Here is a 16,120-nt window from a genome sequence, read left to right on the forward strand (position 1 = left end):
GCTAATGTTATTCATTCATGTCTTACGTCGGCCTAGGCACTGACTGATCTCAAAAGAACGCCCCATCTTCTCTGCGCTAGGAAGCGTTACCGTGACAACCGTTTGTTTATCTGCCCTGGAACTCTACAGCCAAGTGCTGCAAGTAACATTGTAGACACAACAAAACACTTCGCTGTTGTTACAGCACTGCAAATCCAATCAGTGTGGTCAGGTAGGTTGTGTATTTGATTGTGTATATGTTGGATCCATTGCCTTATTTGAATTAAAGGGAATGACAGGATTATTTTGATGAACGGTGGACATCTTTAGCCTAGATTTCTATCGAACGCCAACTGAAGTAACGTTACTAGCTCTAGCCTGTTTAGCGAAGTCAAATATTATAAGTTAAGATCAGTGTTTCTCAAAGTGTGGTCCGAGGACCACTGGTGGTCCTAAAGCTATCCCAAGTTGTCCGCAAGCAGACGTGGTAAAATATAATATTGATGAGTTTTTTGCAATATTGAACCAACTTGTATGTGCAACAAGTAAGGTTAAGACAATAAGCAAGGTGGTTCAGTGAGTACCGTGTAGCCTATACTGCAGCAGCATTTTATTTAAAACGCCTTTCAGGACACCCAAGGTCACTTCACAGATAAAACAAATAGAAGAACGCTCTCTCTCCCATGGTGCTGAGGTTCATCTTGGGCACCTTGAGCAGACCAGCTCATGAGGATCGCAGCGACCGGGAACTGGTATAGCTTTCCAGGAGGTCGGCGAGTTGGGAGCAAGGTTATGCAGGGCCTTAATAGGATCTTAAACTGGACCTACTGGGTAACCGGTAGCCAGTATCTATAACAGTACAGGTGTTGGCTTGTGGACTTTGTGTCTGTTACTATCCTGACTGCAGAGTTCTGAATTACTGCAAGTAGGTGTACTGTATGTTTTTATTTATTTTGCTAGGTGGTCTGAAGGTTTTTTTTTATTGGTTAAGTGGTTGTTGGTCTGAAAAGGTTGGAGAAACACTGAGTTAGACCACCTTTTTCTACCTCAATTTGTTATTTTGTTGGGTTTGACCCTACATTCCCTCTGTCTCGGTTTCACATATCAACTTAATTTAATTGTGAGCAAGGCACTTCATTTATTTGTGAGCATACGCATATTTTGAACACTATCTAAATCTGTTCTCCAAACAGGATGTCCAGGCTGATCGAACCTCCACCTAAATTCCTACCCCACGAATGGAAGCACGCCAACAACGTTCATTGTGGGAATGCAGAATCAGAGCGAGCCCGCTCTGAGCGTCTCACTGTGGAGTCGCAGCGACTGATGGAGAAGTGTGACAGGGCGACCAAACATATGCAAGATCAGGCCAGTAAAAGATTGGGTAAGCAACTTCATTTTTGCATTTGATGCACCAAACGTTTTCACCATTTATAGAAAATGCTCTATATTACTGGTGATGATAGATGGTGAAATAGACGTGTTATGCCATGCTTGCTTTAAACTATGAAGAACAGAGAATCCATGACATCAAATTCTGGAAACTGGAGCTGGACAAGAAGCTGAATGAAGTGGTGAGCGAGACTGAGAACCTAATCACCAGCAAGAGCAGAGTGCAGAGAGCCCTGGAGAGCTGCTTCGAGCCCTTGAAAGTCACCATGCAGTGTCTTGCAGAGAGGTGAGCCAACATAATGTTTGTCTGATGTAGCCACAGCCCAATGCAAACCCATCCACTTCAACATATGCCTGACTGACTGTTCCAGAGAGAAGCGGGTGGGTATTGACCTGGTGCATGATGAGGTAGAGCAAGAGCTGATGAAGGAGAAGGAGGTGATCGAGGGTGTAACCACCCTCCTTCAGCGCACTCTGGAGCAGACCAATGAGCAGATCAGGTGAGAGGATTAGTTCAGTGATGCCATGAGCTATCTGTGCAGACACACAGTATGATATGCATTTTTGATTTGCATAATAAAATGGATCTTTTCAGTATTTTCATTATTTTTGTTTTATGAAATTGTGAGGATTGTTCATTCTGCTGATAATTACGAATCACAACATTTCACCTGAACCTGAGCTTTATTTTACCAACTATAGTCAGAGTATTGGTATCTCATCTCTTCTAACACATAATTCAGGCTCAACCGATCAGCAAAGTATTATCTAGAGAAGGATCTGCAAGGCAAATTCCAGGCAGAGAAGATTGATGATTTATGCAGCATCCTAACCAGCACCAATCAAAAGATTGACAGCAGAGCTGGAGTCTTGGAGACTGGTCCAGCAAGGTAAAAACAGGCTTCCCTTGCAAAACTCAAACCTCTAATATTATTGTGTTAATTCTGTGGCATTGTACTCTATTGGCCTGCAGGGGTCAGTCAGAGTCCACTGTTAAGTGTGTGGATAAAATTGCACCATATATTTTATGAGTGGTTCAATAGTATAAAATCAATTCACTAAGAAATTGTAGCAATATATCTAAATATAGGTCTTTATTTGACTTTGTACTTTTCCAAAGAATATGGTGTCAACATTTAATCTTTATGCGCTGGATTCACTGTCCGCAGTAACACAGTGACACCGGACGAGTGGGAGGCATTCTCTGACATTAACATCTGCAAAGCTGAGAGGGAGAGAACCAACTCGGTGTCTCTGCGGTCCCTGGTGGACAGCCTGCTGCAGCAGACAGCCACAGATATGTCCCTGCAGCATGAGGCCACAGGTGCCGCTTTGGGGATAAACGTGCAGAGGACCAAGAGTGCCAAAGCCCTACTGGAGGACCATCTCAGCAAGGTGTGACCACAAGATGTTTTAGTCCATTTCTGTCCTCACAAGAAGACTAAGGGCCCGAGTTTGACGGCAATATAGGTAGGGGGAAACTATGTCAGGGCGGGAACTCTGAAATGGGCGATATCTCATATATTGGGGAAGCTGTGGCCCACTGGTTAGCACTCTGGACACTCTGGGTTACCGGTTCGAGCCCCGACCAGTGGGCCACGGCTGAAGTGCCCTTGAGCAAGGCACCTAATCCCTCACTGCTCCCGAGCGCTGCTGTTGAAGCAGGCAGCTCACTGCGCCGGGATTAGTGTGTGCTTCACTTCACTGTGTGCTGTGTGTGTTTCACTAATTCACAGATTGGGATAAATGCAGAGACCAAATTTCCTTCACGGGATCAAAAGAGTATATATACTTATACTTACTCTCCGGTGAAGTAAAAATTTAATAAACCAATCAAATACAACCAGTTTTAAATTCTGATCTATCTATCTTTTATTAATTAACTTTGGCCTAACTCTGACCACTTTGTGCATCTGACTTCACTCTGGCCACAGTGCGCTTGCATTGTTGGCAAAGTACGCTGTCAAACTCGCACCCTCTATGACCCACAATGGCCTCTATTTATAGTAAAACCTTCAAGTTAGGAGAGAAATCTTTACCTAGTATTCATCTGTTTTGTTTGACTACTCAACTGTGAACCATGTAGATCATGACATTTTTGAAAATATTCAGTGCTGCAAGAAATATTTAGGCTACTCTTTTCCATACTACGTAACCCTTGTAGTAAGCTTGTGTTGTTTTTGTATTAACACATTGTTTCTCTCTTTTTGAGGTATTGGCTGAGTTGGCCAGCCAGGAGAGGAACCTGGAGGCCCTGCGTGTGAACATGGCAGATAAGGAGGGCCCTCTGAAAGTGGCTCAAGCTCGGCTCACAGCACGCAGCCTCAGGCCCGACGTGGAGCTGTGTCACGACTCGGCCCAATCCCAGCTACTCACAGAGGTCCAGGAGCTCACCAGCCAAATCAACAGGTGAGCAGATAATCAGAAAGCTCTCGAGATCAAAATACTAAAAAAAAAAAAATTTTTTCGCTTTAAAAGAAATGCCCCTTGGCATTTATTGTTTTCTAAACGTTTGCCTGCTCTCCCCCTCATCCTGGACTCAGCCTGCAGGAAGCCCTGTGGGAGGCCGAGATGGAGCTCCGCGCGCTGGCCCGCAGCCAGCTGGCCCTGGAGGAGCAGATCCAGGTCAAGGTCCATTCCCTGTACATCGACGAGGTCATCTGCACCCAGCTGCGCCAGCCAATCGTCATTCACAACTTTTGAGGAGGGGATTTAGGAGGAGCCAACTAATATCACAGTACACATAAGCAATGCTCAGGTTCTATTTACAAAGATGGGAATTACTGCAATAAAGCTGAAAGTTATGCATCATGAAATGTGGGGAGAAAGTCAGATTGTGTGGTTTTGTTTTACAACTTAAAATCAGAAAAAGTTGGGACATTGGGTAAAATGTGAATAAAAACAGAATGTAATAATCTGCAAATCTCTTAAACTCATATTTAGTTGCAAAAAGGACACGCACAACATATAAAATGTTGACAATGACAAATTTGACTATTTCATGGAAAATATATGTTAATTTTGAATTTGATACCAGCAACATGTTCTAAAAAAAAGTTGGGACAGGGGTAACAAAATGCTGCAAAAGTTGTGTAATGATAAAGAAAACAAAAAGAGGAATGTTTCACAACTAATTCGGGTAACTGGCAACACAATTGGGTATGAAAAAGAGCATCCCAGAGAGGTAGGGTCTCTTAGAAGTAAAGATGTAGGGGTATTCATCACTCTGTAAAGCTGTGTGCACAAATGATAAAAACAATGTAATTGTAATGCTCTTGTGAAGTATTTGGGGAGTTCATCACAGTACATTATATCATTAAAACATTCAGAGAATCCAAAGAGATCATGGCAAACAAGGGAAAGAGCTGAAAAACAGTAGATGGCCGTGGTCTTTTGGAACGCAGATGGCACTGCATCAAAACCAGACCTGTTTCCAGACCTGTCATTGTATGGGCTCAGGAAAACCTCTGATAACCGTTGTCTATGTGCACAGTTTGATCCTCAATTCAAAAACTGCAGCCAAAATTGTATCGAGGCATGATAAAGAAAATACTACCGTCTTATCTGAGCCTGAGCTTGTTTAAAATGGACTGAGGTAACATGGAAAAGAGTCCTGTGGTTAGACCAATCAGAATTTGCCATTCTTTTTGGAAATCAATTTTGGAAATAAAAGGAGAGGGCCTTTCCAAGCAACCAACCTTTACTTGGATGCATTAGTGCCTACAGCATGGGAATCTTGCACATCTGGCAAGGCACAATCAATTCGGAATGCTTTTTTCTAAGGAAGACCTTGAATATTTAAGGAAAACAATGTATTCCAACTGTTAAACAGTATTTCTTCATAGAGGAAGAATCCAGGTGCTAAAATGGCCTGTCTATAGTCCAGACCTGTCAAATTTGGTGCATCATGGAATGAAAAACATGATTAAGAACTAGATGTACCGCATAGCGGTACACAATATGACTGCCGCTCAGTCCTGTACATCCATTCCGCGAAATTAAATCATATTAATGAATTTGTCTCCATCTTCTACTCCATCCCCCACTCTTAAAAAAACTTTTGTGTATGCTTGTTTTGAATGTGTGTTTGCGGGCCGCACACAAAGTAGCCTACTGGCGCTGCAAAGGTGAATAGATTTGTAGCACTTGCCAAAAAATTTGTAACATTGTTATAAAACCTTTAAAATATCTAAACAATCACAAGTAGGGCCGTTCATCACAGTCCATCCATTGCAACTGGACTGATGAAAGGTAAACCTGTAGGCTACATTATATTTGGGAAAAGCAGAAGGTAGCAGCATAATGTATTTATTTATTTATTATTAAACAAAACAATCCCTCAGTTCCATGCAGTTTTCAACAGCTATCAAGAAGAGAGGTCATGTCATGGATTTTTGTGAATGTTTCTTCTTCTACATATAGTTTAGTCATCTAGTTCATATGATATTCAGCTTTATTGTCAATGCACAAATTAAATACCAGTAGTCTAAAACAAAATGCCGTTTTACCCAGGTGGTGCAAATAACTGACATGTCCAAAAGGGCCTTCATGAAATGCGTTGCTAGACTGTTCATACACATTTTAACGGGCCAAGTTGAAGAGCTACTGTCCGTTATTGTTTGTGCAAATAATATGCTGATTCATGTTCCCATTTTGCAACTATGTTATACTATTACACAACATAAATTGTCACTAGGCTATGCTGGCGACCCAAATAAAGTCTCCTTTGGGAACCAATGGCTTACAGTATCAAGCTAAGCTGCCACCTCTTGGCGAAAAGTTAATAGTTTTGCATATTAATAGTAATACATTTCACGCAGCTGTGTGAATCACGAAACGCGACACTTTACCCAACCCACTGTACAGTAGCTCAAGGTCTATGGCTAAAGCAGCCATAATGAAAGCGTTATCATTGTTTGGATACTTCACACACACATGTTTTTTGGGTTCCCAAACTTTTCCACAACAAGGCCCCCCAAATACCACTAGGTTCTGGCCAAGGACCCCCTTTATTAAACCCATCGACAATACTACGGCAAATGTAAAAATACATTAAGCTAATCCTAATAATTACTTTAGCCACAAGCACTTCGCGATGGAGCATACAGTGTGTAAAAATTGCATTTGGGGCTTTCTGCTATATGAGAGCTATCACTTTACTATTACTCCCAGTCATTATCATGGAAAATATAATGTCCACATATGCGACAAATTAGTATAATGGCATTGTATAACAACCCTCATAGTAATAGGTATATTTTACATTTTTCAAATGTATTTATTGGTTTCTTTTATTTTTCCTTCCAACTTGCTGAGGCCCCCCTGGCACCCCCTCGCGGCCCCCACTTTGAAAACCACTGGCATAGACTACTACTACCAAGCTGGAATCAAAGCACATCCACTCCCCTCTCACACCCTAAACATGCACTTCGAACAAACAAAAAACGTCCCAGTCTCACGGTATAGCCATCCTAAATCATCCATCGCAAAGAATGCTTTTTGTAGCACGTGCAACAAATATGTGTAGGTACAGCCCTGCCCTGGATACATCTCTCAACGTACGCTCTAAAACATTTGGTTTAAATGGAGATGTAGATCACGGGTGCGTTAATAAATCTACATTGCGACGAGTTAACACAAATTATTCACTTTGACGAATTTATTTCAGTCCTAGTTACTTTACTTTAAGCCATGCTCTTCCTTACTTGAATCACCTTTGAAAATAGAGGATTGAAGTAGCCTAGATGGGTGTTTGGGAATGAACGTTGACTCAGATGCTTTTTGAGACTTTGAGCTAAATGTCCCAGCCCGGTGTTTAGGATGCCTCATCAGGTTATCTTTCAGGTAGCCTATATTTTCCATTAGAAAACCATCACGTAGCGAACGTGTTGTGGCTAACTCACTTAGCTTCTGTTAGTAACCTAGGTTATGGTTATAAGCAAATGAGATGACAGTCGAAAGATGCAATTAGTGCTGTTATCAATTTTCTTGGTAGCCTATAACCGCATTTATGGTTTTCTACAAATACATCAATAATCAAATTGGCCTCTATCACTCAACCAATGCTAACGGTAAGATTATTTTACCTACTCTAGGCTATTGATATAATTTAAGATTAACGTAGCCTACCTGCCGTAAAAACCAAGCATGTCCGATAAACAATCGCAGATTTATTTCGGCTTCAAGAAGAAATGGGAATTACATGTCATGCAGAAATCATCCTACCCTTATTAGACGTTCTCAGCGGTAAACTAGTCTTGTCCTTGTAGGAAGCGTAGTGTCTTTCCAACCCACTTTAGATTAACTTCCAACAAAATTACGTCTCACTGCAACGATGCGCCATCTGGTGGACAAACGACTACGTGACGCTAATACTGGAAATGCAGCCAAATTATTATGATGAATATTTGGTTTTCCTTTAATCCTACTGAATTTGTAATTATGTATCGGCCGTTGTAATTGCCGATACTGATGGTATGTGCGTACCTGTGTGTGTGTGCATGTGTATATGTGTGCACCACCATCTACAGGCCAATGAGTGTACAGTCACTAAATGTACACTAAATGTACAACGTTGTACAGTCACTAAATGTACAATGTTGATGTGGGCCCTTGAGACCAACATACCATACAAATTTCTTCATCCTTGGTGGCACGGTTCAGGTAGTTATTTAGGAAAAACTGCATTTTTTGGTTTTCGGGGGGCCCAGCGCGGTGGGGGAGTGGCCCCCGGGGACCAAACAAAAATTTTCCGTAAAAGTCTAGTGGGGCTACATACCCACCAAATTTCATGTGCCCCGGTGGTTCGGTGTCCCGGGTATCGTTGACCAAAAGTTCAGGAAGTAGATGACGGGGACTTTGACAATCCCTATATGACCGCTTCGCTAGCAGCAGTCATAATTAGGGCTATCAATCGATTTAAAAAATTAATCTAATTAATTACATACTCTGTGATTAATTAATCGCATATATCATTTTTACTGTGAAAGTATTTTAAATATTTAAATTCAAATGAATCATTGAATAATCAGCATAAGTGACATTAAAATTCAAAAACTATTTTATTATTATTTTCACTGTTCAAATAATTTCCATAATAATCTACGATATGACCTAATATGCTGAGGGAATAAATTCAAAAGTGCTTCGGGAAGAAGTTTTTTTTTCACATGCAAGGCATTTCAGGCCACAGATATAACCTAGGGGACACAATGAAAATAAATTAGCACTCCCCTCAATGTCAACACTTATTTCTTTGCATTGATGTGCGACTATAAAGTTGATGAACTCCGGTGATATGCAAATTCCTTGCTGCAGACATCGCAGAGGACTTTATTTTCAACACTTTATTTTTTATCATTCTAATTTTTACTGACTAGAATGGCTCGGGGTCATACGGAATCGATTAATCTGCACTAATTATTTTAATCAGTTTTTTTTTTGCCAAATTAATTAATCGAAATTAATCAATTATTTTGACAGCCCTGTTAAGAATACTTCAAACTGTTAAGCAACTGAAATCCTATATCCTAAACATTTACAGAACCAACTTTTTCTTATTTGGGGTTGTTCACGGTCATGATCATTTTATTTATGCACAATATTTTACATTTATAGCATGGGCCAAATAGATCTTAATTGAAGTCCATGAAACATATCTAATTTTCTAAATACATCTGTAATGTCTGCCTACAGCTAAGAGATAAGTGCAGCTGTAGTTGGCTTCAGAGCTCCGGCTGGTTCTCAGTGCTGTTAGAGCATGGGGTAGGAGATAGCGAAGTAGTTGAGCTCAGTGTCTATGAGTTTCCTGTAGCGTAGGTGAATCTGATCCAGCTGATTGTCCTCTTCCTGGGTCTCATACTTGTTTGTGTAGATTCGCACCTGCCAAGTTAGCACACCAGTCAAGATGACCACTCAGTACAATGTCATCGTAAAACACATTCTATATGACAGCCACTGCCCCTTGTCTTACTTTTTATGGTTTTGAGTATGCATCTTACTTTTATGGTTTTGAGTATGCATTTCCTTTCTATCCGACTCTGCATGAGCCTCTCTAGGAAGCTGATGTCCAGGAAGGCCCAGACCTTTAAGTAGACTAACTTTTTGCACATCAAAATCAACTCCATTAGTTCCTCGTCAACCTGCTCATGACTGTTGTTCAAGTCCAGACTCAATTTCTGTTAGGAGAGAGAAAAAAAGAATATGCTTTCAGAACGCAAAACACAATGTATGTTTTAAATGTTGAATACAATTTTATCTTTTAGACATGACATTGTTCAGATTCCCCTGGTCACATATTGAACATTGCAGCATTGCAAGCCGCAGTGCAAGTCACATCATTCAGAGTGGTTGTCAGTGCAGCTGACTCATAATGCCTACCAATTCAATTCCAGCACAAGTCGGACCAGACTTTTTAATGCCGCTTCTCATTCATTCATCAGCCGCCTTGTTAATAACATGGCTCGGAGCTGCATTTAACACCCACCACCATCCACCTTTGTCTGTGTGGCTCTCAGCCTTTCAAACCCCCCTCAACTCATGTTTAATTATTCTCGCTTGGTTATTGAATGCAATGCGGTGTCTGTTGGAGCTTTCTTGCTGTCCCTTTGGGTAATTTTTGCCCACCTTCCTGCTCTATTTGTGAAGGAACTGCAGAATAGAGCTATCTCGCCAAGTCTATGGGGAAACCCTTGAGATATATATGTTATTGATTTGATAAAAGTGGTCTTGACCAGAGTAGCTTAGAATGTCATGCAGTATTACGTCTCCTTGCCTCCTTGCCTACTAATGAATGAATTGCATGTTCACTACTTGTAAGTTGCTTTGGATAAAAAACATCTGCTAAATGAATGTCTGTGAATGAATGTCCAGGTGCATTTAATCCATGTTATGTTTGGGCCTCCGTCTTACCTGTAAGTTATGTCTATAACAGGGCACCACCTGGGTCAGAGCAGGCTTGGCACTCCATTCCTGTTCACTGAAGTAGCAGCTGGTGAGGCTCAGGTCTCGCAAGGGGATCTCATGCAGCAGGATGCGGTTCAGGCTCTCCAGGCTCAGGATTCGCTCCACAGACATGTGCACACGGAGGTCTGGGCAGCGCTTGGCCAAGTTGGACCAGGCACTGCCCCAGATCACCTGGCCATGTGGCTCATGGATGTGGCAGCGCACCGTGAGAGAGCGCAGGGATCCGCTGTTGTCCAGACCCTTGCAGGCCACCGCCAGAGCTTCCAGTAGCTGGTCTGACATGCAGCTGTAGTTAATCGTGAGGGACCTTAGACCCTTAAACCGGCACATTACCTCAGCGAAGCCAGGGCTGTTGTACACAGCAAGCGACTGGGAGAAAAAATCCTCCAAGTTCAGGGTTGCCAATCCGGGACGTCGGCCAAGGTGCACGTGCTGCTGGGCCGCGGCGACTGCCTCGAGGACCTCCAGCCCCTGCAGCAGGTAGAACCGGGCCCCTCGGAGGTTCAAGTAGTTCAGGTAAGAGCCCTCCCTGCGCAGGTAGAATGTCAGGCTTCGTACCAGGCTGCTGCGCACGCTACGGCACCAGGCCGAGCGGTCCAGGTCCATGTGCTTGACGGTGAGGGAGCGCAGGCGGCCTCGGGCTTTGCGCAGGGCAGACAGGAACGCCCGCATGGTCTGCTGGAAGCGCCGCGTCACCAGGGAGTTGATGGGGTGCGAGAAGCGGATCTCAAGGTCCTCCAGGAAGCCACCGTACGTCTTGGCGAAGTTGACGGCCGTGTCCATCTCAGAGCGGTGGGTTCGTGACACGCGGCCTGAGAAGTTGAAGGTGCGCACGCGCCAAAGGGACGGAGAGCGCACCACGTGGTGCCACTGGCGACACACAAGGGCAGCGCGCACCCGGTCCCGGTCACGGAGGTGCAAGAACACCTGCCGCAGACATGTGTCTGGAAGGAGGGACCACATGAACTGACCATATTCTTTATCCTCCTCTAACTTCTCTAACTTAATTTTTTCAGTTTCACCCTCTTCCCCATTCCGATGTCCATGAGTGTCGCAGTCATCACCTGAAAGAACTTCCCCTTCTTCAAGATACTCCATTCAGAGACAAATAGTAGGCTGGTTACAGATGATTTTCACTAAGACATACAGTCCTCAGGGGAATTGTTAAGTAACCTAAAGACACTGTTGGAAGTGCAATAGCTACCCCTGCTTACAGTCTGCTTAACCTACCTGACTGTTTTTGTCAAGACTAAAGCTATCTTTTAGTTTAGACACCTTTCCGAATTACATTCGGTCAGAGGTGTTAACAATAGGGTTGCGTTATGATTGTCAATACATGATTACATGAGGGCTTATGCTGTCACTATGACATCAGATGAACAATCTGTGACCTCATAGTGGTGCAAAGCTCAAAGGAGTTTAGATTTAAGCACAAGGTGGAAAGTTGATGCTTTACATTAACTTTATTGATGTCATGGAAATGTAAACAACATTTTACATTTTAAACGTTTGAAACAAACATTTTGAAAAATATTTAACTACCTAAATACATGAAAATATTTGAACGTATCTGTGAATTTTATTTGTATATTGTATTTATTGTTCTATTTTTTCCTGAATTGATATCACAACCATCTTATATTTCAAATTTCTAACATTAGGCTATGTTAAATGCTCACATATTTCAAACATAAGTGAGTTAGCGTGAGCGTTTCTAAGTACTTTACAGATGGAAGGAACATTTTGTTCACTAATTGTAGGGTCATCAGGCGCATCATCCTATGAAAGGAAATATACATTTGAAGGTTTACCATTGTGATTGTCAACTAATTTAATAATCATAAGGTAGTGAATATATTTCAGTGGACTCACCTACATTTCACTTCCTTTCATGGATCTCAGTGCACTTCAGATGTTCAAAAATTTTGCACTTTTTCTAAGGGAGAAAACAGATGGCCTTGTCACCACATCTGTTTCACCATGAAAGTATTTCAGTGACTACCGTGAACCAAACACATTGAGATCATTCATAGGAGAACCAGCAAGTTCTAATCTTCTTTTCTTCAGCTATAATCATTGCAGCAAAAACTAAACCTCCACCTACAAAAAGACATTTCCTTAAACATTTCCTTACCACGTGCCAGCTGAGAGTCTTACGTGGCAAAGCCAGGTGGCAGATGGGACAGGTGTTGATCTGGTCCAGATCCCCTCCTCTCTTCAGTACATCAGACAGACGGAGCACAGAATCTGAGTCTGATTCCGGGGCTGAGGCCCGCTCATCTCTCTCGTCCTCCTGGGCCTCGGATAGTGTGGGGGAGGTGCACTGAAACTGGAAGGGGGGAGGGCAGTGTTAGGTGAAGGATAGATTTTTAAAAACCTAATGATATGGCGTAAATGTGCAACATCTATCATTTGGGCCTACCAGATGCTCCTCTAGGCATTCTGATAAAACAGAACTTTTGCATTTCCAGCAAAGAGCTAGAGTTGGCCCTGAAAACAAATGACAATAAATTCACTGGAAGCCAAGTAAAGATATTCACCTTTACTTGCAAACTGTACGTTTTATGTAAAATTCAGAATTGTGGCCACTTGTGGCTAATGTCTTCATCCTTGGACTAAAATCACAAAATAGCCTACGACATCACAGCTAAGCTAAACTATGAAGTGCACCTGACCAAATGACAGAACTCACTGAATATGTACTTAACTGTTTGTGTCGTGAGCTGCAGCTTTCTGCTCATCAGTGATAGCATCTGCTGATGCCGCTGAAGAGGAGCAGATCTTGGCGTGACGGAGCTGGTCCTTCAGGGTGACATAGCGGCCACAGTCTAAGCAGCGCTCAGTCCGGCTACCACAGGCCACAGTGTGCTCCTCCATGGGGGACAGAGGGAGTTCCAGCTGGCAAAACTCACAACTGACCAACCTCTCCTTGCACTCATCTGCCTGGTAAAGAAGAAACACTTCTGTCAGATTTTTTTTTAATTCTACAGGACATAGTGAATCCTGACAATTCTCTTATCTTCGTTTGTTGAAGGTAGACCTAAAAGTAGCTGTGATTCAAACTTAAATTAATCAAACTGATTTATTGTCAATTTTGGACAAGGTTATTTGAAGAGGACTTTGTCATAAGTTGATGCCAAACACAAATGATGTTATGAAATCACTATGAAGCCATTCAGCTAATTAGCAAAACAAGATGGAGCCAAGTTAGTCAGGACAATGGTGTGCCTTTCCATTGCACGTCCTTGGAGAGAGAAAGGCGATGATGACTGTCACCAATTATTGTATAGGGCCTACAAAGTTACTGGTTTTCCTTTTTTTACAATCTTTGGTTGCTGTAGGCTATCTTTATACAGTGATTGCCAGAATGTGCCACTGTGGAGGGTCATGCGGGTTGTTATGAGATCTGGGATAGGGCTTAGGCTACGCCAAGTCACCTGTCTAGCATACCTCATGATCCATTAGGTGGCAGCGTTCCACTTTAACGTTGCACTTGGAGCAATTAACCTGTTCAGATAATCATAAAACACATGAAATCAAATTCCAAATTCTCTACTACCCACTAACTTAGGCTAATATAGCACATTTCGGTTAAAAGCAGACTATGTAGGCCTACCTGGGTGTGTTGTTCTGAGTGGTGTTCCTCGAGCTGTTCTCGCGGAACCGGCTCATCGCAGTCAGGGCAGACACATAAGAACCGTCTACAATGAGGCTCATGAAGTGCGAAATTTGATTTCGCGATGTCCTTTTTACTTTGACATACAGTAATACAAAACAGTAACATTCAGTAAAGATTGTTTTACACTTAAATACATTTTCTCTGAAGTCAGGATAGCGTTGTTTTCCTTTCTTCACTTTCAGTTTTGCAGTATAGGTCCTACCAAGATACTTCACAATAAATGAACATTTTAAAATTGTACAATATTGTCACTGGACAGAGTATAAGCTACGCCGACAAACATCGTCGAACATGATAGGCTACAACTAAACACAGACATACCAGTTTCCACAGAGAACAGTTTCTTCGTTGTTGTCGTTGTTTTCCATTGTAGGCTAGCGTGTTAAATAACCTATGTTTGCACTTCATCGGAACTGAAACTGAAACCTCAATATAACATTGATTGACATTAATGAGGCGAAACTGCGCCACCTTTTGCTGATTCAACTGATGAGCTTGACATTGCCAATTGCCTTCCATTTAGATCTTTCAATTTTATTATTTTTTAGATTTTCCACATAAAATGTTACACTCGCTGAGATAGTCTGTATTCAGTGGACTGACCTCAAGTAGCCTACCATTAACTTTCGAAATTTTATCGAAATTCGAAAACATTAATTCAATCAATATCATGTATTTTCTAAAGTCGGTGGTATTTCAGATAAGTCCATTGGGCATAACAATCTTTAGACTGCAAGTTCCATAGCACTAATCATATGCTATGCCAGAGTAGGAATTGGATTGAAATTTCCTGCCCAGGAATTTTTAGCAGGATCAGAGATTGGTAAAACACCAGTGTCACTTGAGGGCAATAGCAATTATGTCATTGCTTCCCCCGTTTGCACTCAGATGTGCTGGGGGGTGAACTTACCCTGGCTGGTTAATTTCCTGATTCCAGTCGAGTTGCCAGACGTCAGCTGTAGTTAGTAATGAGTGTAGTTCTTTTATCTCACACAGACTGGAGGCATATTGGATGTTTGGGCTTTTCAGACTTACAATGTGTGACATGCATAACTAGTCATGTGCATGTGTGGCAGTGTGTATGTCAGTGTCTCTCTCTCTCTCTCTCTCTCTCTCTCTCTCTGTGTGTATGCAAAAACAACCAGAACATCTTGAGGGCATGTTCTCGTCTTTTTATGATGTAGACCTATTTGTAAAGGTGCGAACCCACTCAGACATCGTTCCGTGTGTGTGTGTGTGTGTGTGTGTGTGTCTGTGAGAACACATGCTCTATATCCTTCTGGCTCTGAAACAGTATGTCATAGCTTTCATCTGTACTGTTGTTGTCACTCATCAGCTTCTCAGGGGCGAGGATGAAGCTGGGGGTTTTCTATTCTTCACAGTAAAAAACAAAGCCAACACATAACACTGCAATAAGGATGCTCTATCACTTTCAGCTGCCCCACACTTCCTGTTTACAATTGCACGATTTTATTTGTTATTGTTGTGCATGTGTTTCAACATTATAATATTAAACGTTAAAAAATATCACATATAGGCTATAAATAGACAATCACAATAGCATCATGGGGATAGTTGCAAAATTACGTAACATGTTTTACAGTTGTGCTTGTTCTTCCCTCTCAGTAAGAAGGATGGCATTAAGTGTACAATGCAGTGCAAGGCTTGCTTTTATTTCCCCCCCCAAGATATATAAAGATAAGCTCAAGCTCCTCTATGAAAGAATAGCAGATATAGCGCATGTTCCCTCTGTAATAAGAAGCCCTTCCTGGGGTGTTTTCCACTGGCTTTGTCAGTTCAGCCATTTCCCACCCTGCTTGATTTATCACACAGACCTGAGCCAAATTCAACCCAAGCATGTGTACGCAGGGATCAAGAGGACTCATTAATCTGTAAATTGACCCCTTTTTATATATATAAAGAAATGCTTCACCTCAACATGTTCACAAGGATCTAGCTGTGTGGTTAATTGCCATGTGGACTTGTTGTCTACACAGCATAGTTCTCTGAAACGGGTGCCCATTTTTAGCCTGCTGTGAAATTTGAGCATCATGTGATCCAACAAAACAGAACACCAAGGAAACGGCTGTGGAAATAAAGAAATAA

The 16,120-nt window shown here is 42.1% G+C and overlaps 3 protein-coding genes across 4 annotated transcripts; 1 reads left to right on the plus strand and 2 right to left on the minus strand.

The window, feature by feature from the left end:
• Positions 1–66: 66 nt before the first annotated feature.
• On the plus strand, positions 67–4,203 carry tekt1 (tektin 1). Its single transcript, XM_048264625.1, has 8 exons — positions 67–211; positions 1,173–1,363; positions 1,492–1,657; positions 1,743–1,871; positions 2,115–2,261; positions 2,541–2,766; positions 3,584–3,780; positions 3,915–4,203. Exons 2-8 carry the CDS (start codon positions 1,174–1,176, stop codon positions 4,072–4,074), a joined length of 1,215 nt encoding a protein of 404 aa, XP_048120582.1. The 5' UTR covers positions 67–211; position 1,173; the 3' UTR covers positions 4,075–4,203.
• Positions 4,204–8,873: 4,670 nt separating this feature from the next.
• Positions 8,874–11,639, minus strand: LOC125308295 (F-box only protein 39-like). Its single transcript, XM_048264688.1, has 3 exons — positions 10,282–11,639; positions 9,372–9,548; positions 8,874–9,252 (listed from the first exon to the last, which is right to left on the minus strand). Exons 1-3 carry the CDS (start codon positions 11,431–11,433, stop codon positions 9,124–9,126), a joined length of 1,458 nt encoding a protein of 485 aa, XP_048120645.1. The 5' UTR covers positions 11,434–11,639; the 3' UTR covers positions 8,874–9,123.
• Positions 11,640–11,884: 245 nt separating this feature from the next.
• Positions 11,885–14,426, minus strand: xaf1 (XIAP associated factor 1). Of its 2 annotated transcripts, none has more exons than XM_048264690.1 (8): positions 14,336–14,426; positions 13,952–14,087; positions 13,786–13,842; positions 13,044–13,278; positions 12,758–12,825; positions 12,470–12,664; positions 12,212–12,271; positions 11,885–12,114 (listed from the first exon to the last, which is right to left on the minus strand). In XM_048264690.1, the coding sequence occupies exons 1-7, from the start codon at positions 14,380–14,382 to the stop codon at positions 12,215–12,217; spliced, it is 795 nt and encodes a 264-aa protein (XP_048120647.1). In that variant the 5' UTR covers positions 14,383–14,426; the 3' UTR covers positions 11,885–12,114; positions 12,212–12,214. The 2 variants fall into 2 exon arrangements, with proteins under 2 accessions (XP_048120647.1, XP_048120646.1); XM_048264689.1 differs by having other exon boundaries at positions 11,886–12,114; positions 12,208–12,271.
• Positions 14,427–16,120: the final 1,694 nt, after the last annotated feature.

The sequence above is a fragment of the Alosa alosa genome, chromosome 15 (genome assembly GCF_017589495.1).
Source record: "Alosa alosa isolate M-15738 ecotype Scorff River chromosome 15, AALO_Geno_1.1, whole genome shotgun sequence".
NCBI lineage: Eukaryota > Metazoa > Chordata > Actinopteri > Clupeiformes > Clupeidae > Alosa > Alosa alosa.